The sequence below is a fragment of the Stegostoma tigrinum genome, chromosome 15, assembly GCF_030684315.1.
Source record: "Stegostoma tigrinum isolate sSteTig4 chromosome 15, sSteTig4.hap1, whole genome shotgun sequence".
Classification (NCBI taxonomy): domain Eukaryota; kingdom Metazoa; phylum Chordata; class Chondrichthyes; order Orectolobiformes; family Stegostomatidae; genus Stegostoma; species Stegostoma tigrinum.
Genome location: NC_081368.1, coordinates 22,949,479 through 22,972,050, shown reverse-complemented (window position 1 = coordinate 22,972,050; position 22,572 = coordinate 22,949,479). Strand labels below are relative to the sequence as shown.

At 41.7% G+C, this 22,572-nt stretch overlaps 1 protein-coding gene across 2 annotated transcripts in view; it reads left to right on the top strand.

Moving 5' to 3' along the window:
* Positions 1-22,572, top strand: part of atrx (ATRX chromatin remodeler) — a 233,303-nt gene that overhangs the window by 46,771 nt on the left and 163,960 nt on the right. For both annotated transcript variants that reach the window (XM_048545006.2, XM_048545004.2), the window contains 2 exons: positions 4,388-4,440; positions 6,666-6,712. In XM_048545006.2, coding sequence (XP_048400963.2) covers positions 4,426-4,440; positions 6,666-6,712 — 62 coding nt within the window. In that variant the 5' untranslated portion in view covers positions 4,388-4,425. The remainder of the gene's footprint in view (positions 1-4,387; positions 4,441-6,665; positions 6,713-22,572) is intronic.

The window sequence follows — 22,572 nt, the reverse complement described above, 5'->3', positions numbered from 1 at the left end:
TGCGTTCATCCAGTTCCTCACTGTTATCTCTGTCCTCGCCTCTTTGCCTGGCCAGGTCTTTCTGCAGCTTCACCACTTCCTCAACACTATCTATCCCTCTACCTATCTTTGTGTCACCTGCACACTTGATAACCTCTGTTCCTTTGTCCAGATTGTTGCCACATAACCTAAATAGTTACAGTCCCAACACTGCCCTGCTGGAATAGCCACTGGCTGTTAAAAAGGCCCCTTTTATCCTGACTCAGTCTTCTAATGGTCAGCCAATCCTTTATCCGTGCCACACCTTGTCCCTGATAATATGGAATCTTATCTCTGGCCTTCTGTGCGGTACTTTGTCAGAAGCCATCTAGAAATCTAAATAGATCATACCCACTGGCTCTCCTTTGTCTAATTTGATTGTTACCTCCTCATAGAATTCCAACAGACTTATGCAGTACAGTGCAGCACATGAACAGGTTCTTCTGACATGTCTGTGCCAATTCTAATCCTTATTTAGACCCCTACTTGTGGCCCATGCCTAGTTTCTAATAGTCTGTTCACCTCCCATCATGTGCATATCAAGAAAAGCTGCTTCCACCAAAAATTTTGATCAGTTTGCTGAGGCATGACCTTACCCGCACAACCTATGCTGCCTATCACTAACAAGTGCAATCGTTTCCAAATGTGAGTAAATCCTATCTCTCATTATATTCTCCAATAGCTCACTGCCCTGTAATTACTTTGATCATCTTTGTTTCCCTTCTTAAATGAAGGACCAGCCTTGGCCAATTTCAAGGCCAAAGAGGATGCAGAGATACCTGTTAAAGCCCCAGCTACTTCCTCTTTTGCCTCCCACGGTATCCTGGGACAGATCCCATCTGACCCTGGGAATTTGTCTACCTTTAATGTATTCCAAGGCACCCAACGATTCCTCCTTCATTGTATCCACCTAACTTCAATATCATTTGCATTGCTCTGTTTGGGGAATGCTGATATAAAGTACTCATTTCAGGATCTCACCCATTTCTTCTGTCAGTGCACACAACCTCTGTTTTGTGTTGGCCTGCTCTTTTCTTAGCTACCTTCTTGCTCCTAATATATGGGTAAAACACTTTTAGACTCTCCTTAACCCTGCTTGCCAAGGACGTTTCATAGTCTCTTCTAACTCCCCATTCAAACTCCTCCTTACTTTCTGTAAATTTTTCAAGGATTTGTTTTTAGTTGCCTAGACCTTGGTTGTGCTTTCTTTTTCGGATTAAGCTGATAATTTCCTCTGTCATCCGAGGTTCCCAAATTCCCTCAATCTTGGTTTCCTTTTTCACAGGAATATACCTATCCTGCATTTTAATCAACAGGTATTTAAAAGACGCTCTCATTTCCAATGTGGATATACCCTCAAGCTGCTCCAAATCAGGCTTGACCTCCCCTTTATGAAGCAGTGCTCACTCTGTCCTATTTTACCATGCTCTTAAAATACTCTGCAATCTCATCCCTACTAATGGACTTGAATTTTAGCAATGACAGACGTCAGGCTCAATGGGCTGTAATTTCCCATCTTCTGCCTCTCCCTCTCAAACACAGGTGCCACTTTAGCCATCGTCAGTCTTGTAGTGTTCCCTTTTTAGGAGATTCTTACGCACTTGATACAAATCCAATACACCACCTTCTGTGAATAGCCACAGTTTATTTAAGCAAGTACAAGCTTTTGGAGGATCACTTAACAATCCTGGCAGGGCTTGTGGAGCCACGTCAAGCGATGCTCCCCAATAAGGCAACCGTCCTCCTGTTATATAGGATTTTACATCACTGTCAGTCATGTATGCAAGATACAGTTTTTTACTTCCCCATAGTCTTATGCCTAGCAACAGTGATAGTAAGTGACTTAATCACCTAACATTAGAAGCAAAGGTCAGCCACCCAAAAACTATGTGTACAACTGGATAGTTTCTCACTTCTCAATCACCACTGTAGACAGTTCCATATCTTTTTAGCCTTAGTTCAACACTTACAGAGAGCAGACCATAATTAGATTACCACATCTTGTCTGCAAGACAGAGGTGCCCATGGTGCAGTTTAGCACCTAATTTCTTGTATGTCAGCAGAACAAATAGTAACCCTTTAACATTTCAATCTGGGACCATGCCTGACTCCAGTGTTTCCTGAAAATTCAGTAGCCGTGCCTCCATAATCTCCTCGGGTATTTCCTTCAGAACCCTGGGGGTATAGCCCATCTGGTCCAAGGGATTTGTCCACCTTTGGACCTCTCAGCTTTTCCAGTATATTTCTTCTTAGTGAAGGCCACTACAATGTCCTGTGCCCCTTGACTGTCTTGAAGTTTTGTTATGCTACTGGTATTTTCCACCATGAAGACTGATGCAAAGTATCTATTCAGTTGCTCCACCAATTATTGCTTTCCCATTACTAATTCTTTAGCCTTGTTTTCTGGCAGCCCAGTGCCCACTCTTGTCTCTTTTTCTTCCCTTTTTTATATCAAATAAAAGCTCTTGCAATTTTCTTTTACATTACTAATGTAAAGGGAAATGTTAAAGGGTTACTATTTGTTTTGCTGACATACAAGAAATTAGGTGCTAATCAGCTTACCCTGATATTTCACCACCTTCTCTTACCCTCTCACCCACTACAAGCTGCTCCATAGAAACTACCTTGTAAATATTTCATGGAATCTACTACAAGCTTGATTTTTCCAAATCTACCTGCGTATTATGTCCCTCATGGTTATTGTAATAGTGACTTTCTTACATGCCTTTTCTATCATCTGATTTTAGTTTATTTATTTTCATTGCAAACATGGTGCGTTCACTTCCCATATTAATTCAAATCATTATTATATACTGCAGATAATTGTGACCCCAACATTGCTCGTTGTGGCACTTCACTAGTTGTAAGTTGCCATCCTGAAAATGCTCCTTTCGTCTTAACTCTTTTTTTTCTATTGGTTTACCGTTCCTCCATTCCTGCAAATAGAGTACAACTTTCACTCCCCCAGTTAAGAGTTTTTGGTAAGTAGCCCAAGATGTGGTATCTTGCCTGTTGGAAATATAGATATGTTACATCCATGAATTTTTCTTTATATCCTGCCTGTTCTCTCTTCTCAATTCTCATAAAGTTGTTCAACAAGATATCCCCTACTGAAACCATGCTGACTTTGTTTGATTATTATGTATTTCTAAATGCAGTGTCAGTCTGCAGCTCTCAATGTATTGCTTAAGTCAGATTCCAGAATGAAACCTGGTATGATGGATCATACGTTGTACTTGTGCAGTTTGGTGGTCAGTCATTGGCAGCCTCTTGTGTATATGTCCATGTATATATTTAAATAAAAAAACAAAGTTTTAATTACACCTGAGGGAAAAAATAAGTTTTTAATTTGCAGTGTGTAAGAGCAATTGGAAGCAGTTTTATTACACTTTTAGGGCGTAGATTCAGTGCTTTTACGCTTAACCTACTTTTTCTTCTACACTCTTATCTTATTTTAATGCATATAAACAAATATATAGACAACCTTGTACCACGTTCAGATTTTAAATGAACCTAAATCTTTCACTTCCTAACCTATGCATTATGGATAGACAAATGAAATTCAAAGCGACACGCTTCTGTCCATGTCAGAACCCAAATTTCCAAATAATAATAATGTACCATAAGTCTCCATCACAAGGTATAGGATGATAGAGGTTTTTCCAGTATTTTACCAGATCCTAATCTTATGTCATGGTGAACATCATTAGATAGAAATGGGCATACACTTCTCTTGTATGTTTCTAAGAGGGCTCAGGAGAGTAGTAGTTGGGATAGTGGAACCGAGGGCACAAGAGGTTATCACTTGTACCAAAACTGGGTTTTATTTCTGGTTGGCTGAATGGATTACATTGTCAATTACATAAAAAGTATTATAAACGTTTAGATACCGTTTTTAACTGGGTCATACTGACAAAATAAATTGTCGGGTGTGTATATTTGAGGCCGTCGTTTTCTCTGTAGAGGCAAACTTTTTTTTATAAGTCCATGCAAGTTTTCAAATAGTTATTAGGCCAGATCTCTCACGCTTCATACAAACTATATTCCCTTCTTTTTAGTGAATGTTTTCAATCAACTTGCTCATATCTGTTGTGTTAAGTGGCAGTTGTATCATCAAATCATGCACACAAGGCATTTTAAGACAAGTGAAATACCACAGTTGCTAAGATGAATTGTACAGATTAAATCATGGAGTCAGTTACACTTATTGACTTGATAATCTCCCCAAAGCATTTAAATTTTTTAAATTAAATTTTGAGTTGGACAACTTTATCAGCTAGTATCTTTTCAAACTGCTTTGATTTTAGCAAATGTATGCATTTTAGCAAACCATCTGCCTGAATATAAAATTGCTTTTGTTGCTTTTCAGGTAAAGGGAACATAACTGTAATTTCCGCTTCATCACATATGGAGGATAAAGAGGTTTGTTCTAGTTTTGCTCTGCCAAAGAAATGCATATAAACACTTCATTGAGCAAATCTCCTAGCTTCTAGTTGAGTTTTGGATTTAAATTGCAGTTTTGTCGTTTTCAGGCTACGTAAACCTAACAAACTTTGGGTACATTTGTTTAATCTGAAACTTCATTCCATAATTCTGATTGCAAATGAATACCAGCATAAAATGTTGTTTAATTTTATTCTACAGGGTTTTTGTCTCATTTGTATAGATGTAATTGAACATTTTTTCTTTTCCTTGTTTCTGCACTTCTTAGGGAATTTGCAAAGTTGAGTTATCTGTTTGCATCAGGCTGATAATTCTAGCATAGTCTCTAATGTGCTTTTAATACACTGTAGTTACTTCACATTGTAGGTATTCTCTTTTTAGACAGATCCTGTGAATTTAATGTTTTGTTTCTTAGAACTCGGTGTCAATTTATTTTTCTTTCCTCTTGCTGTTTTGCATTGTATCAGCTTCTCCACATCCGTGGGAATAAGACTAAAGTTTTGATGCGTACGTTGTTATTGCCCATTTAGCTGACCCATTATTTTATTTCTTAAATAGGAAAAGCAAGGGTGTCATAAATAGTGACAGATGAGATGAGTTATTCTTTCTTCGTAATATTTTGTCCTGAACAAAAAGAGGGTTTCCCCGGCTTGTAGAATTATAATTCTTTGTGGCAAAGATTAAGATACATCCAGAAAAATTACACAAATGCATTCAGCTTTGGTATTTTATGAATGTTTTGCAACAGACTTTCCCACCCTACCTGTTTGAGGAAAAACATTCAGTAAGGCTGGGTTCTGACGGTTCTGTTTTTCTTAAAAAAAATTCCGACATGTTAGCAAGGAAAATTGAATAAGCTACCTTTTGCATAAGTTTTGGCAAAAAGGAGTTCTGTCTCCTAATAAGGATTAAGACATTAAAGTTGAAATGATTCTAACTTGAAACAGTGATCCCACCTTCCCATCACTGCTGCTTTCTGCTGTTGGTTGGGGGAAATGTGTATTTTGGGAGAGTCATTCCTGTTTAAAATAGATCTGTTTTTAAAAATAGGTGGCAGGTTATATCATTGCTGTACAATGTGAGTTTATTGGAATTCCTGGTGGCTTTGATATTAACAATTGTTGGAACCCTGATGCAATGAATATTTGCAACTTTTATCTGTGCCTTGTTTTCAGTTTGAAGTTAAAACTTGATGGTGTGTTTATTTCAGTGGATAGAGTCATATTGTTTGTTTAATACTAGAGGGATCAAATGAAACTCATCCATTCATTTCCTTTTCAAAGCAATAACTGTCACGGACTTCGTGGCTGGTTTGTATGCACTTGGTTTTTTGCATTAGCTGGGATTAGGTGTTTGGTAAAATGGAAGTTTTTTTTGTAGTGGAAGAGTAATATTTTCAATTCCAGGAAGAGAAATTTAGATTGGTGATTATTGAATGAACTTGAGCAATCCTGATTCATAAGTAGTTTTTGTATATCAGTATTTTTGCAATTTTTCTTCAAGACTCTGCTTGAGAAAATGTGTCAGTAATAACTGCTGGCTTAGATGGCCTTAGAAGAGAAAAACTTGAGGAATTAATATAATTGTGGAGAAAAGCTGATGCCATATTGTAATCTAGAATGTTCGAGAAACTAAACATTTACTATGAATACAGCATTGACCTCTATCATGTTTGTCTCTATCCTTTGAAATAGAAACCTATGACACTTGCCTTGACTGAATTCTAAAAAGATTCCTCAGTTTGTTCCCAGAGTTTTGGGGTCTCTGTCCCTTGAGAGCTCTAACACATTGTGCTGAACAATCCTCACCAGCTGTAATGAGCTTTTCTATTCTGTCAGGATTGAGAACTTCTCATGTTTTGTGATTCAATTATATATTACAAAAATTGAATTTTTTATTTAATGAGCAGGATAGAAGATTTCTGATGTGTTGTTAGTTTGGAAAGTTCTGTGAAATTTTCTCATTCTTGATAGGTTGTCTGGAATTAATGCCTTTTACTTTGCATTCTTCGTGTGGAGTATTGTTTTACCAGAATGGTGCTTTAGCTATCATTGATCCAAATTGACTTCAGAGAAGCAGGCTTGTTTTTAAATATGGGTATTCTAACAGATTTTAGTCTTTTCAAGACCTGTATCAGTTCTTATTAATTACTTTGCAGTTAAGCATTTGTAAACCTAAATTTAGATGTTCCTTTCTGTTTAAAGGCCTCCAGTCAAAAATCGAAGTCTTCGGGAGCATCCCGTTCAAGAAGGTTAGTACTTTGAGTATGGTGCATAAGGTGGTGTGCTGCCATTATAGTGTTGGGCACCAGGATAAATACTTCATTCCAGTGAATTCCCAAGCTCAAACCGCCAACTGCTGTACTACTGTGAAGTGATGCTTTCATCATGGAATAGTTTTATCACCAGTCTGCTGCTACGTATCTCCTAGACTTTGGTTAAGACCAGCATTTTGGCAGGTCTGTTGGAGACTGGCCCTGCTGGAGCTGTACAATGGAAAATATTTTGCATGATTTGGTATTCTTAACTACATTGCCTTTTGCTAAATGGTGAAGACAGTGCAGTTTTTTTTGACTGCCTCGGTTACTGAATGGTGATAGGTGTTTATACCAAATTATGTATCTAAGGGACATTTGACAGTATTTTGTACGAAAGCAGTTTTCTGCTAGTGCATGTGGCTAATATTGTCTCCAAAGCCACACTTGTTTCAAGCCAGTGGTGTTTATTGGACAAGGCTGCTCAAGGAAGTAAAGTCCTGGGCTTTCATTTAAAAAAATGAAACGTTAGTTTTTTGTAGTGCTGACAGTGGACATGTTATTTAGATCTGGCCAAAACTCTGCCAGCATTAGTATAGCAGTTTTCATGGATATTCATCTTAATATTCAGTTCAATGGCGAATTGGTGAAAATTCGACAGGGTTGGTAATTAAAACGTGAGTCAAAGGTCAAGCTGCTTGGTGTCTGTTAGTTCAATTCAAAATGGTGAATGCCTACTTCAATGGTCAGTGACTTTAATACTTTCTCAGATTCTTTGCTGATAAGTCATTTTACCAGATGCATTCTTAGAGTCATAAAGCATGGAAATGGACCCTTTGGTCCAACCAGTCCAAGATGACCTTGTTCCTAAACTAAACTAGTTCCACTTGCCTGCGTTTAGCCCATATCTCACTAAACATTTCCTATTCATGTACTTATTCAAATGTTTTTTGCAAACATTGTCACCATACCTGCATCAATCAATTCCTCTGACAGTTCATTCCACACGCGAACCAGTGTTTTTTAAAAAAAGGTTGCCCCTCCCATCCTTTTTAACACTTTGTCCTCCCCTTTAAAATATGCCTCTTAGTTTTGAAATAACCCACCCTAGGGAAAAGACTGTTGCTATTCACTTTATCTATGCACCTCATGGTTTTATAAATCTCTATTAGATCAACTCCTCAACCTGTTATGCTCTAGCTTGTCTTTGTAACTCAAAGCTTACATTCCCAACAACATCCTGAAAAATCTTTTGAACTCTGTTCAATTTGCTAATATCTTTTCTATAGCAGGGCAGCTAGAACTGTATTCACAGTACTCTAGAAGAGGCCTAACCACAGACCTATACAAACTCAGCACTATGTTCCGACTCCTCTATTTGTGTCTGAGCTTTGAAGGGAAGCATGCTAAATATCTTAATCACTGTCTACCTGTGATGCAAATTTCAAAGAATTATGTACCTGAACCTGTAGGTCTCTCTTATACAACATTACCCAGGCCCTACCATTAATTGTATAAGTCCTGTCCTTGTTCGTTTTATCCAAATGATTCAAATACATGTTGACGAATTGCTTGGTTGCATAGCACTTGTATGCCCTCGCTGCTGTTAGTCGTTGAACGTATCTTGACCCAGGAGGCTCTTATTGCTTGTGAACTTCCATAATTCTGGCAATTGATGGGACAGCATTTTTCTATCCCTTTTTCTGACATCTTTACATCAGTCTTTTCAATATCACTTCTGATGGCATTGATTCTTTCCCTGAATTTTAGTATCTTCTGATACCTAGTTATGACCATTTTTCAAATAAGCCTAGGGAGGGAAGACTGCCTGAGTGAACTATATTGACCAGTAAGATGTAAATCATCAGCTTTGTCTGTTGAGTTCGTTGATTGTGGACATGGTGGTGATGAGATAATTAGAACAAATCTTTGATTACAAAGAGAAAATCTTTTGAGATTTCTGCATGTATTTTAGAGGATAAGATCTAGTTTAGTGTAGATTGTTCCTCTGGCTTCCTGTCTATCAGTACTTGCTATTCAGGTTCATGTATGGATCATGTCAATTTGAGGTTCAGGAGAGCCGGTACTTGTGCTGTCAGAATTAGTTGGGTCTCTCAGGAGTGGAAAGAATAAAACTACATTTGGTATTCACAGTGGGTGAGAGGAATCAAGACTAAATTTGGTACTAGTGTACAAATTTATTTGGGCAAGCCTGCTAAAGAACAGTCTGAATGGCATTGAGTAGCACTGCAGAAAGTACTCGAAGCTAATGTTTCTGATCCAGGGATGAATTTGGCAGTTTCTTGACCTTGGCTGTTTAGCTAATGATTGTCTTATTCAGCTGAACCATCGGAAGCACTGGTAGATTTTTTTTGGTATAGAAATAACTTTGGATCTGGTGGCATGTTTCGGGGTGTTCATGCAACGGGACTAATGGTTGACAGAATAAACTTCCTAGATCAACCTCTGCTTTACCTCTTGTACTGTTTAAAAAGGGATCCGAGTAGCTGCTATCACAACCTCGGTTCAATATTTTTTGGCTGACCATCAGTCTTACCGTGCTTCCAATGAATGTCCCTGGAAAGGTAATTGCAAATTGTATGTTGTTGAGAGTTCACATTTGGGTTTTGTAGTCCATAGCTTTTTCTGTTTTTAAAACTGAGTAGGAATGGAGCATAGAGGAGAAAAAACAAAAACAAAGTTGCTGGAGAAGCTCAGCAGGTCTGGCAGCATCTGTGAAGGAGAAAACAATTAACGTTTCGGGTCCATTGACCCTTCCTCATAAGAAGTAGAGGAGATGAATCGTTAGGGAGGGGATCCAGCTTAGCTGTGATGTCTATATGGATAGTCTACCAATATCAGTGTATGGGAATTTCTCCACAATTTAATCATTTGACCTTGTTGAACTTACTTGCTTTTTCTGGCATTTTGCACTTAAAGTTGAGCCCTGACTGGTTGAGAAGTTCATCGTATTGATGATCTTATGGTTCTTTCACTTTAATTTATGTTCAGTTTGGTGTTTTCATGTTATTCCCTCTATTCTGAGGTAACTTTTTTATATAACAGGTGTCTTGTGTTTCTTGACTTTGGAATAATTTTACCTCCTAATTAATTCACTTGCTGTCTTTTGTTACTGCAGGCTGCATCAGGAACTTTCCACTTATGAACCTAGATCACAGTTTGAGCAGCTATTTTGATACTTAGGGAACAGAAAGGAAAAGAAAGCAATGCTATCTTCTCACCTCTCCCTAATTCCATTTTTTTTTGTTATTAGTTTTACACTTGATTGCAGAAATGATAGAATTCAGGATACCAGCAGAAGTTTTTGATGAAAGATTTGGAAAGACTACATATTACATCTAGAAGAAGAAAAGTCTTAAGCATGCATTATTCTTTTCTGAATACATTGGTGTAAAAAGAGAATTGCGTTGTGTTCCTAGATTCTCTGGCTTTGTTTTTATGATATGAACAAAACACTATTTCCAGATCAGCAACTTTATATTTCTATATGTTATGTTTGATTTTGGAATATATGATCATTCATATTTTGGGCTACTGTTTACTAAGATAATGAAATTCAGTTTTTGACATTCTGGGAATTTAACCGCTATAACCGTCGCATTCTGCACGCAGTTTATTTTACTGTGCCATTTGGAATATGCCAACTGAAGGTCATCTTTCATGTGCACTGGATTACTTGGTGTGTATGATGAAACGTTCAGCGATTCTGTCCATTTCCCTTCCATATGATGAATCTAATTAAACTTGTATAACCAATTTCAGTTGTCTGCATTTTGATGATTTTGACTGCTGTTTGTGGTCAATTGGTAAAGTGCAAAAAAGGTGCCAATTTTCTAATGGAGAAAAATAGGCCCAAACAGTTCACATCAAGGCCACCAACAAAGACTGAGGAGTATTCTGCTGAAGTCAAAAGAAGGATTGAGCGTAGTATTTGGCATTAAGAAGTTCACCCACTTCCTTTGCAGCACCCATTATGTTCCTGATCAAATTGCTATTGAGTAGACCCCTCACCTCCATCTTTGGCCCGTGGATGCCTTCAGTGGCAGCAGCATGCCTGCAGAGATAGGCACTGACCTAGATCATATCAGATCAAATACCTACAGGCAGCTGCCCAGCCAAGGCTGCCACTGCTGGGGAATAACATTGTTTTCGACTGGAACCTGAAACTTGTGTATTTTGCCCTGGATGACAAGGAGCTGGTGTCAGTGAATCAGGTGCAAAATGCTGCTCAGAACTAAATAAAAACCGAAAGCACTACCGATGCTGTAAATTTAAAAAAAACAGAAGTTGCTGGGAAAGCACAACAGCTTTGGCAGCACCTGTGAAGAGAAATCAGACTTCACGTTTCGGCTCCAGTGATCCTTCCTCAGAATGCTGAACCGTTCTCAGGAAGGGTCACCAAACCTGAAAGGTTAACTCTGATTTCTCTTCACAGATGCTGCCAGACCTGTTGAGCTTGCCCAGCAGCTTCTGTTTTTGGTGCTGCTTGGAACTACCCAGCGTTGAGCCAAGTGGTGGACTTATCCTGAGAGGAAGAACCAGTAATGGAACCTGCCCAGAATTACATCGTTACCTGTCCAGGAGGTGGGAATTGCCCGTATTGGATGGGTGTTTAATGTGGGGAATGAGCGCTGTTATGTCCTCCCCCACTAAGAGGAAATTTGCTAGAATGAAGGAAATAGCCAGGAGCTATTTTTGGTGGATGAATGTGGACTTTCAGATTGAGGAGAAAGTGGGATCATGTGAATCATGCACAGTGGTAAGAAAGATGCCACTGTTGTTATTCCGTTACTCATGGGCATAGCAGTGGTAGCAGATTCACACCTTTTTCACGGGACTGGTAGAGAGACAGAAGCTACAACTGATCTTGGGTTGCCCATTCCAAGTGGCCCAAGTTAACGGTTATCCAGTCATTATCAGCAGAAACAGTGATAAGACTGGCTGGATAAAATATTTGCCAGACTTTGGCAACCCAAACAAGTAGTGAGTGTCAATGGCCCACATTTTGTAGTGCAATAGTTTGAGGAGTGCCTGGAACATCACTTGTCAAACGTGTGCGATCAACGTATGGCAAAGGGCCAGGCAGAGCGATTTGTTCAAACTTTGAAGCAGACCTTAAAGGCTTCTGAAGAGGAGGGTCCACTAAGATAGTCAATCAACATGTTCCTCAGTATGTACAGGAACATGCCACATGCAATAATCCTGTGTTCGCTGGTGTAGTTGTTGCTCACCTACCAGTTGAGAACCATGTTTGACTTCCTGTGGCTGGAAGAGACCAAAGAGTTGATAGAGTGAAATGAAGAAAGACAAATGGTCAGAAAGGCGAGAATTGCAAGGTTGAGGGTATTTCAAAGAGTGGAGACTTGTAGCCTGGAATTATACATCTGGGGAGAAATGGATCCCAGGGCTGGTGATGACTCAAGATAGGATCTCTGTCTCACACGATACAGACGAGGGATGAGCTTGCCTGGAGGGGAGACATGCAGACAAGCTGGTTGCCCTACCTCGCCAACAGGCCGATGTCCCTTCGAATACTGAACTAGTTCATTTGGAATCGGGGATATTACCTGAGCCATATGTCTCTGAGCCAGAGTTGGTCATAACCTGGGAGGTGATATAGCAGCATCACAGGGGAATGAGAGTGAATCAGAGAGGGGCATATCTGCTAGGCAGCAGGAGCTTTTAGAAGTCTAGGTGATGATACTACATGAGGTTCTTGATACTCTGGGTCACTCTTCCAAGTTTTCCATGATTTTGTATATGTATGTTTATTAATGGGAGCTTTCAAAAATAGAGGGAAGGGTATTACTAATGTAGTTGGAGGTGCTGCCCTTTAGAAGAGCTGGCCAAATACCCCAGCAGAGAAGAGCTTGATGGCAGCCTAGAACCGGCTGCAGATGTGAGCGCATGGTCAGTAAAGTATTCCTGTTCACATTTATCATACATCTACCGTGTGTAATTCCTTGTTCTAAAGGATGCACCAACTTAACAGTTGACGCATGTTTTTCCCTCAGTTTATGCTGACAGCTTCTCTTGATTTAGCCTGTGCCTTTCCATTGAAGATTTGTATTTTTCTGTAAAACATAACTTCAGTGTGAGCAAATGAAATTAACTAGCCATGGTTTTATTGTCCCTTTTTAAACAGTAGATGAGCAGTCATTCTGTAATATGGTCAGAACAACTGCTGTTTCATTTCTTGCTTCTTTAAACAACTATGGATATATTTCATCTGAGCATTCTGATTATATGAAGTCTGACAGATGGACAAAACTGCGAATACTACCACATTTCAAATGTTCATCTTGTCCATTTGTTTAGAGCTTACTTCTTCCTTGGCTACGTCATCATTAGCCCCTGATGACAGTTGCTAAGTATTTAAGAATTTTATCCACCACCTCTCTCTGCATTGGAAAGTTACCTTTTTTGCACCCGAATAGACCATATCTTTGCTTTCGGTATCCACTTTTAAAATGTCTTAATGATCCTGTAATATGCTCACTTGATAATGGGTAATCAGATGACAACATTTGCCATGGAATTATGTTCAGCTAAAGGAACAATAGATTTCCTTCATTTTATTGACCCAGCTGGGTCATGGGTTGTTAGATGCAATAACCTCATGCCTGCTTTTTATTTTCTGATTTTTGGGAAAAGAAACTGAATTTAATTTGGTTAGTATTTAAACTCCATGCTAATTTGTCTGGGAGCCACATGATATAACCAATAATGTATCATTCCTTTTCACTTAAAGTGCTTTATTTTCACTCTTAGTTCACAATCAGCACAACAGTACTGATAATGAACTAGTTTTGTATGTAGGGTTTTTCGGTTTATAACAAAGTTGCATGGAGAAGAAATACTCCTCCCTAGCATTTTTGAACACTTCAGTAGCAGACAAAGGCAAATGTTTCATTGGTCCTTAGAATGGAGAGTTGTGAACTATTACTAATCCTGGAAGTTATGCTGACAGTTTACATAGCCTTCAAAATTAAATGAGTTAAGACTCTATAATCGGGGAATTTTCACGTAATCTTATTGAAATAAGCTGTGGCAACCTTCTATCTTGTAAGATGAGGCATTTAATGAACTATTATTTGCATTTAGTGCTGTATTTGGCAGTACATTTTAATTGACTTTAAGGTCTAACGTTTCAATCTACTTACCTCATACAAGGTGCCTTCATGTTTGGTATCAGCGTCGTTACCTTTCCCTGGACTGTCTCCAATGCTAATATATCTTCCAATCGAGAAGGGATCGAAACTGTTCACAATATTCCAGCTGTGGTTAGACCTATTGGCTGAATAGTTTCAGCAAAATTTGCCTACCTTTATATGCTATTCCCTTCAAAATAAAGGACAACAGCCCATTTACCTTCCCTATTAACTGCTGAATGTAGAGATAACTTTTTTGTGAAACATGCACGATGCTTCTAATTTCCTCTGTTCTGTAGCTTTCTGCAGTCTTTCTCCATTTAAATAGTATTCTGCTCTTCTAATTTTCCTGCCAAAGTACATAACCTCATTTTTCCCACATTATATTTTATGTGCAATGTTTTTGCCCAATCACTTAACCTTTCAATATCCCTGTATAGTATCTCTTTGATATTGTCAGTGCTTGCCTTCCCACCTATTTTTTATGTCATTAAGAAACTTGGTGATAGTCTATCATTCAAGTCATTAATATCTTGTAAATGATTGTGGCTATAGCACTGATCCCTGTATCAGTCCACTTATTATATGCCATCATAAAAATGTCCAATTTATCCCAACTCCCTGTCTCTTCTATTAATAACCAAACATCTACTTATGCTAATATACTACCTCCAACACCATGAACTTTCATCTGGCTATGTAACTAATGTGTGGTACCGTCTCAGATGCCATCTGAAAATTTAAGTATATTACATTCACTGCTTCCGCTTCATCTATTCTGCTTGTTGCCGTCTGTCAGATATCTAGTAAATTTGCCAGATATGATGTCTCCTTCATGATGTGATGCTGACTTTACCTGATCATTTTATACATTTTGAAATAGTCTGCTAATGCATCCTTTATCGTAGACTTTGCCAGTGGTAGTCGTGGAAGCAGAGTCATTAGTGACATTTAAGCAACTGCTGGACATGCATATGGACAGCAGTGAGTTGAGGGGAATGTAGGTTAGCTTATTTTATTTTTGGATTAGGATTAATCCGCGGCACAACATGGTGGGCCGAAGGGCCTGTACTGTGCTGTACTTTTCTATGTTCTATGTTCTATGTTCTAAGGTGGGATTACTCTAAGTCTGTTTGTTTTTTAAGTTAAGTCCAGGCATAAGTTGAATGAAAATTTTAATTTTACTATTGCTTTTAATAGTAATAAAGGCTGAACTAAACAACAGCATTGTAAGGTCCTCTGTGCAGGATTAAGTTTTTTTTTGAAGAGGTGACAGATGCAGTTGACCAGGATATCTATTTGTGTTATGTCTGTGCGCTTTGAGGAGGCACTTGACAAAATTTGTTGTAAGCAACTGATCTGAGATCGGAGCTGTTGGAATTGATGGTACATTATTGACCTTTTAGGATGTTGACTGAGGGCAAAGAGACAATATAGTATAGGCAGGTACTCTTAATAGGGTATAATACTATAATGGTGTCCCATGCAGTCTGTGTTGGATAGAAAGTTACACATCCAAATGATGGGAAGATAAGTACTGTAAATTGAGCTGACAGAATCAACTTACAAAAGGATATTAATAGGTTTAGTGGCAAATGGTTTAGTGTCAAGTAAGCTGCCACAGTCCCAGATGATCATAGAGATGTGCTGTCATTAGAGGGAGGCCTGGTAGTGGTTTAATGTGAGGGTCAGTGCACCTCAAGTGATTTTGCATCTTCCCTGAATACTGTGTACTGGCTTGATTTCCTTATTTGAATGTAATTACTGAAGCATAACTTTTTTTTTTAAATATTCCGTTCCTCTTGTAAAAAAAGGTAGTGTCCCATAAGCCACCTTGATTACACGCTGTATTTGCATATCAACCTTTGTGACTTGCCCCTTCCCCTCTTGCACCTTGAATTCTGCAATTGTTTTCTAAGTAATGTTTGCTTCTGCTTAATTCTTCCTACTGTGGTGGATGGTTTCGCATTTTTCACACGTTATACTCCATCTACTGGGTTTTTGTCTGCACGCTCCATCTATCTGTGATTTTGCATTCTTGTCATTTTCAGAACGTATCTAAGAAGCAAAATTTGCAGGTGATGCAATGACTTTGCCTGCAATCAGGTCATTGATTTTAAATTTTAATATGTTCCAGGGCCTAGCATAGACTCCTGCAGATGCATCACATCCTGCTAATCTGAAGAAGCCTAATTTTGCTTTCTGATAGCCTGCCAATCTTCCACCATGCTAGGATGTTATACTCTGTGCCATGACTTCCTACTTTGCACAATACCTTCTTAAATAAAACCTCATGAAATGCCTTCTGGAAATTTTAATTTGATATTCTCCTTAATGTAGCCATGGAGTTATACAGCATGGAACCAGACCCTTTCGTCCTCCTTGCCATGCTGACCAGATATGCTAAATTAAAGTAGTCCCATTTGCCAGCATTTGGCCCATATTCCTCTAAACCCTTCCTATTCATATACTTATCCAGATGCCTTTTAAATGTTGTAATTGTACCAGCCTCCATCACTTCCTGTGACAGCTAACTCCATACATGTGTCACTCTGTATGAAAATATTGCCATCTTAGGGTCCTGTTAAATCTTTCCCCTCACTCCTTTTTGGACTCCCCTACCCTGGGTGAGTGGGTGGGGTCGGGGGATGGTGTTGAGAGAGGGAGGAGGAGGAGAAGGAGAGTTCTTGGCTATTCCTCATACTCAGGCTCCTCGGATTTCATAAATCTCTTAAGGTCACCCCTTTTGCCTTTGATGCTCCAGGGAAAAGAGCACCAGCCTTTTCGGCCTCTCCCTATAAACCCTCCCACCCAGTCAACATGCTTGTAAATCTTTCCTGAACCCTTTCAAACTTAACAACGGCCTTCCTATAGCAGGGAACCGAAATTAAAGGAAATATTCCAAAAGTGGCCCAACCAATGTCCTGTACAGCTGCAACATGACCTCCCAACTACCATACTTGATGTACTGAGCAATAAAGGCAAGCGTGCCAAACATCACCTTCACTACTCTGCCTACCTGCGACAGCACCTTCACGGAACCATGAACCTCTAAAGATTTAAGTTAGATTTGTAGCTTGGGTTATGGGTGTTCTGGTTGGTTGGCTTGCCGAGCTGGTTTATTGTTCCTCAGATGTTTTGTTACTCTACTGGGTAACATCATCAGTGCAGGCTCTAATGAAAACACTCGTGTTTTCCTGCCTGCCATTTAAACTCTGGTGTCTGTTAAGCTGGATACCTCACTTCTGTTTTTCCCTCGCAATGGAGTGCACGTGGGTTCTAGCTCTGTCTGTGTATTGATGGCTTTCTTCGGGGAGAATCAGGCCTCCCGTGTGTGTCTCTGCTTCTCCTGTCCCAGTTGAATTGGTGGTTTTCCTTACGTGGGTGGCAAATAGCGTGTTTTGGTCATGTCTTTTTGTTCCCAGTTGATTTTCGTGTACTCTTTTGGTTAATTTCCTTCCAGTTTGTCCAATGTAATATAATAAAATGTGAGGCTGGATGAACACAGCAGGCCCAGCAGCATCTCAGGAGCACAAAAGCTGACGTTTCGGGCCTAGACCCTTCATCAGAGAGGGGGATGGGGTGAGGGTTCTGGAATAAATAGGGAGAGAGGGGGAGGCGGACCGAGATGGAGAGAAAAGAAGATAGGTGGAGAGGAGAGTATAGGTGCGGAGGTAGGGAGGGGATAGGTCAGTCCAGGGAAGATGGACAGGTCAAGGAGGTGGGATGAGGTTGGTAGGTAGGAGATGGAGGTGCGGCTTGGGGTGGGAGGAAGGGATGGGTGAGAGGAAGAACAGGTTAGGGAGGCAGAGACCGGTTGGACTGGTTTTGGGATGCACTGGGTGGAGGGAAAGAGCTGGGCTGGTTGTGTGGTGCAGTGGGGGGAGGGGACGAACTGGGCTGGTTTTGGGATGCGGTGGGGGAAGGGGAGATTTTGAAGCTGGTGAAGTCCACATTGATACCATTGGGCTGCAGGGTTCCCAAGCGGAATAGGAGTTGCTGTTCCTGCAACCTTCGGGTGGCATCATTGTTGCACTGCAGGAGGCCCATGATGGACATGTCATCTAAAGAATGGGAGGGGGAGTGGAAATGGTTTGCGACTGGGAGGTTCAGTTGTTTATTGCGAACCGAGCGGAGGTGTTCTGCAAAGCGGTCCCCAAGCCTCCGCTTGGTTTCCCCAATGTAGAGGAAGCCACACCGGGTACAGTGGATGCAGTATACCACATTGGCAGATGTGCAGGTGAACCTCTGCTTAATGTGGAAAGTCATCTTGGGGCCTGGGGTAGGGGTGAGGGAGGAGGTGTGGGGGCAAGTGTAGCATTTCCTGCGGTTGCAGGGGAAGGTGCCGGGTGTGGTGGGGTTGGAGGGCAGTGTGGAGCGAACAAGGGAGTCACGGAGAGAGTGGTCTCTCCGGAAAGCAGACAGGGGAGGGGATGGAAAAATGTCTTGGGTGGTGGGGTCGGATTGTAGATGGCAGAAGTGTTGGAGGATGATGCGTTGTATCCGGAGGTTGGTGGGGTGGTGTGTGAGAACGAGGGGGATCCTCTTTGGACGGTTGTGGCGGGGACGGGGTGTGAGGGATGTGTTGCGGGAAATGCGGGAGATGCGGTCAAGGGCGTTCTCGACCACTGTGGTGGGAAAGTTGTGGTCCTTGAAGAACTTGGACATCTGGGATGTGCGGGAGTGGAATGCCTCATCGTGGGAGCAGATGTGGCAGAGGCGGAGGAATTGGGAATAGGGGATGGAATTTTTGCAGGAGGGTGGGTGGGTGGAGGTATATTCTAGTTAGCTGTGGGAGTCGGTGGGCTTGAAATGGACATCAGTTACAAGCTGGTTGCCTGAGATGGAGACTGAGAGATCCAGGAAGGTGAGGGATGTGCTGGAGATGGCCCAGGTGAACTGAAGGTTGGGGTGGAAGGTGTTGGTGAAGTGGATGAACTGTTCGAGCTCCTCTGGGGAGCAAGAGGCGGCACTGATACAGTCATCAATGTAACGGAGGAAGAGGTGGGGTTTGGGGCCTGTGTAGGTGCGGAAGAGGTGCATGTTCCACGTAACCGACAAAGAGGCAGGCATAGCTGGGGCCCATGCGGGTGCCCAAGGCCACCCCCTTTGTCTGTAGGAAGTGGGAGGAATCGAAAGAGAAGTTGTTGAGGGTGAGGACGAGTTCGGCTAGGTGGATGAGGGTGTCGGTGGAGGGGGACTGGTCGGGCCTGCGGGACAGGAAGAAGCGGAGGGTCTTAAGGCTCCGACCCCACCACTCAAGACATTTTTGCATCCCCACCCTGTCTGCTTTCCGGAGAGACCACTCTCTCCGTGACTCCCTTGTTCGCTCCACACTGCCCTCCAACCCCACCACACCCGGCACCTTCCCCTGCAACCGCAGGAAATGCTACACTTGCCCCCACACCTCCTCCCTCACCCCTACCCCAGGCCCCAAGATGACTTTCCACATTAAGCAGAGGTTCACCTGCACATCTGCCAATGTGGTATACTGCATCCACTGTACCCGGTGTGGCTCCCTCTACATTGGGGAAACCAAGCGGAGGCTTGGGGACCGCTTTGCAGAACACCTCCGCTCGGTTCGCAATAAACAACTGAACCTCCCAGTCGCAAACCATTTCCACTCCCCCTCCCATTCTTTAGATGACATGTCCATCATGGGCCTCCTGCAGTGCCACAATGATGCCACCCGAAGGTTGCAGGAACAGCAACTCACATTCCGCTTGGGAACCCTGCAGCCCAATGGTATCAATGTGGACTTCACCAGCTTCAAAATCTCCCCTTCCTCCACCGCATCCCAAAACCAGCCCAGTTCGCCCCCTCCCCCCACTGCACCACACAACTAGCCCAGCTCTTTCCCTCCACCCACTGCATCCCAAAACCAGTCCAACCTGTCTCTGCCTCCCTAACCTGTTCTTCGTCTCACCCATCCCTTCCTCCCACCCCAAGCCGCACCTCCATCTCCTACCTACCAACCTCATCCCACCTCCTTGACCTGTCCATCTTCCCTGGACTGACCTATCCCCTCCCTAGCTCCCCAATTATACTCTCCTCTCCACCTATCTTCTTTTCTCTCCATCTTCGGACCGCCTCCACCTCTCTCCCTATTTATTCCAGAACCCTCACCCCATCCCCCTCTCTGATGAAGGGTCTAGGCCCGAACTGTCAGCTTTTGTGCTCCTGAGATGCTGCTGGGCCTGCTGTGTTCATCCAGCCTCACATTTCATTATCTTGGATTCTCCAGCATCTGCAGTTCCCATTATCACTTGCCCACTGTAATGTTTGTTGCAGTCTTTGCAGGGAATCTTGTATATGGCGTTGGTCCTGTCCATAGTCGATAGTGGGTCTTTGGTTTGGGTGAGCACTTGGCATAGGGTTGTAGTGGGTTCATGTGCAACTTTGATGCCCAGTGGCCATAGGAGTCTTGTGGTCAGTTCAGAAGCGTTTTTGATATAAGGTAGCGTGATGAGTATGTTGAGCCGTGTAATATCTTTCTGGTGTCGTTCGTGTAATAGGCATCTTCTGACCCAGTTTTTCGGGTATCTGTTGCACTTGAATACTTGGAAGAAATACTATTCTTCTTTTAGGTGTAGTTCTGTGCTACTGTAGTGTGGTGTTGCCTGTTTATGTAATGTTCACATGCAACTGTGTGTGTGTGTTAGGGTGGTTGCTGTTGAAATTCTGTACTTGGTCAGTGTGTATGGCTTTCCTGGGTGCCTTTGTTATGAATTCCCCATTGTTCCTGCGTTCAATCATGACGCCCAGGAATGGGAGCTGCTTGTTCTTTTCCTCTTTGGTGAATGTGATCCCAGTGAGGGTGTTGTTTATTAGTTTGTGTGTCTCCTCTAGTTTGATTCGTTTAATAATGCCAAAGGTGTTGTCCACATGTAACATATCCGTAGTTTTGAATGGATTAGCGGAAGGGCCATACTTTCCAAGTCCCTGCATCACAGATTCAGCTATTAGTCTAGAGATAGGTAATTCCACAAGTGTCTTGTTGTTTTCTTCCTATATTTGGCCGTTCAAGGTGAAGTGGGTGGAGAGGCATAGGTCCAGTAGCTTCTTCATGTTGTCTGTGGTGAAAATGTTACTGGAGTCTTGTTCTTGTTTTATTATTGGCTGCCACTGTTTCTCTTGCTACTGGTATGTCTATCTCTGTGAAGAGGGTGGTAACATCGAATGATACATGATCTCATTGTCGTCTGTTCTTTCGTCCTTGATAGAATTGAGGAACTCTTGGGTTGAGTGGGGTGACTTCCTGATGAGTTGCTTTAGTTTCCTTTAGCCAAAGACCTACAATCTATGTGATTGAGTGCCTGGCAGGTAGACAGTGGCTCTGAGGGGTACTTCCAGTTTGTATAGCTTCAGGAGGCTGTACAATCTCGGAGCATTAGTTCCTTCAGGTTTCATGTTAGGTAGTCTGTTTTGTTGAATTGTCCAGTCTGTTTGAACTCTTCAATGTGTTGTGAATCGTCTTGCCCAGTTGTGATGTTGGGTCTATCTGCTCTTGGCGGTATGTGCTCTCATCGGCTAGTAGTTTTGTGCCTTGGAGAGGTAGTCCCGTTTGTTTAGTATTACCATCATGTGCCCTTTTGTCTGCTGGTAGTATTGTGATGTTTTTGTCCTTTTTCAGTCCTGTTACAACCTTCCTTTCTGCTCTGTTGAAAGTGTTAAGCTCGCTTTTCCTGGTCAGTATCAGAATCACTGTCTGTCTTATGCCTTGTGATTCTTCATTGATGCCATTGGTCTTCAGTGTAACTAGGAATTCTGTCTTGTTGGCGTCTCTGTGGTTGTAGCTGAATCCGCGAATTAGGACCGCTTTCTCTGTGTCTGTCAGTTTCCTGTCTGAAAGGTTTCTTATCCAGGTATCTGCTCTGTTGTCATTTTGGTGGGTTAGTTTGGCTAGTTTTTCCTGAAGGATCTGTTGTTTCCTGGCTCTTGTGGTCTGTTGACCGATGCTGATGCTTCATTCTCGGTCCGTTGTCCAGCCCTGGTTGGTAGCTTCTAGGAACTAAGTATTTTGGCACGTAATTTCTGTCATATCCGTAGAGCCAGTTGTGTGCGTCGTTGCTCATTACCTTTTATCGTCCTTTGGCTGTTGTATACTGCTATTTTACGAGCTTATGGGTTGTTGATGGAGAGGTCACTGTGTGGTAATATCTGGTTCCTGAGGCATCCATGTACGAAGTAAAGTTGTTCCCAGTTAGCACTCTGTGTTTGGTGTGGTTTTCCCAAAACAACTCTATGCAGGACCATTGGGGGAATTCCTAACACAAATACACAAGAAAGCCTCTCACACACTGACCAAGTACTGAATATCAACAGCAACTACCCTAATAGGCACAAACAAAGTTGTGTGAGAACATTTATTTAAACTGGCAGCAACACACTGCAGCAGCACAGACCTATGCCAAAAAGAAGAGCACCTCTTCCAAGTATTCAGTGACAATGGATACCCAAAAAACTGGGTGAGAAGATGCTTACTGCACGCTCCAACACGCTCATCACGCTACCTTACATCAAAAACACATCTGAACTGACCACAAGACTCCTATGACCACAAAGTTGCACACAAACCCACAACAACCCTATGCCAAGAGTTCGCCCAAACCAAAGACCCACTACCCACTATGGACAGGACCAACGCCATATACAAGATTCCCTGCAAAGACTGCAACAAACATT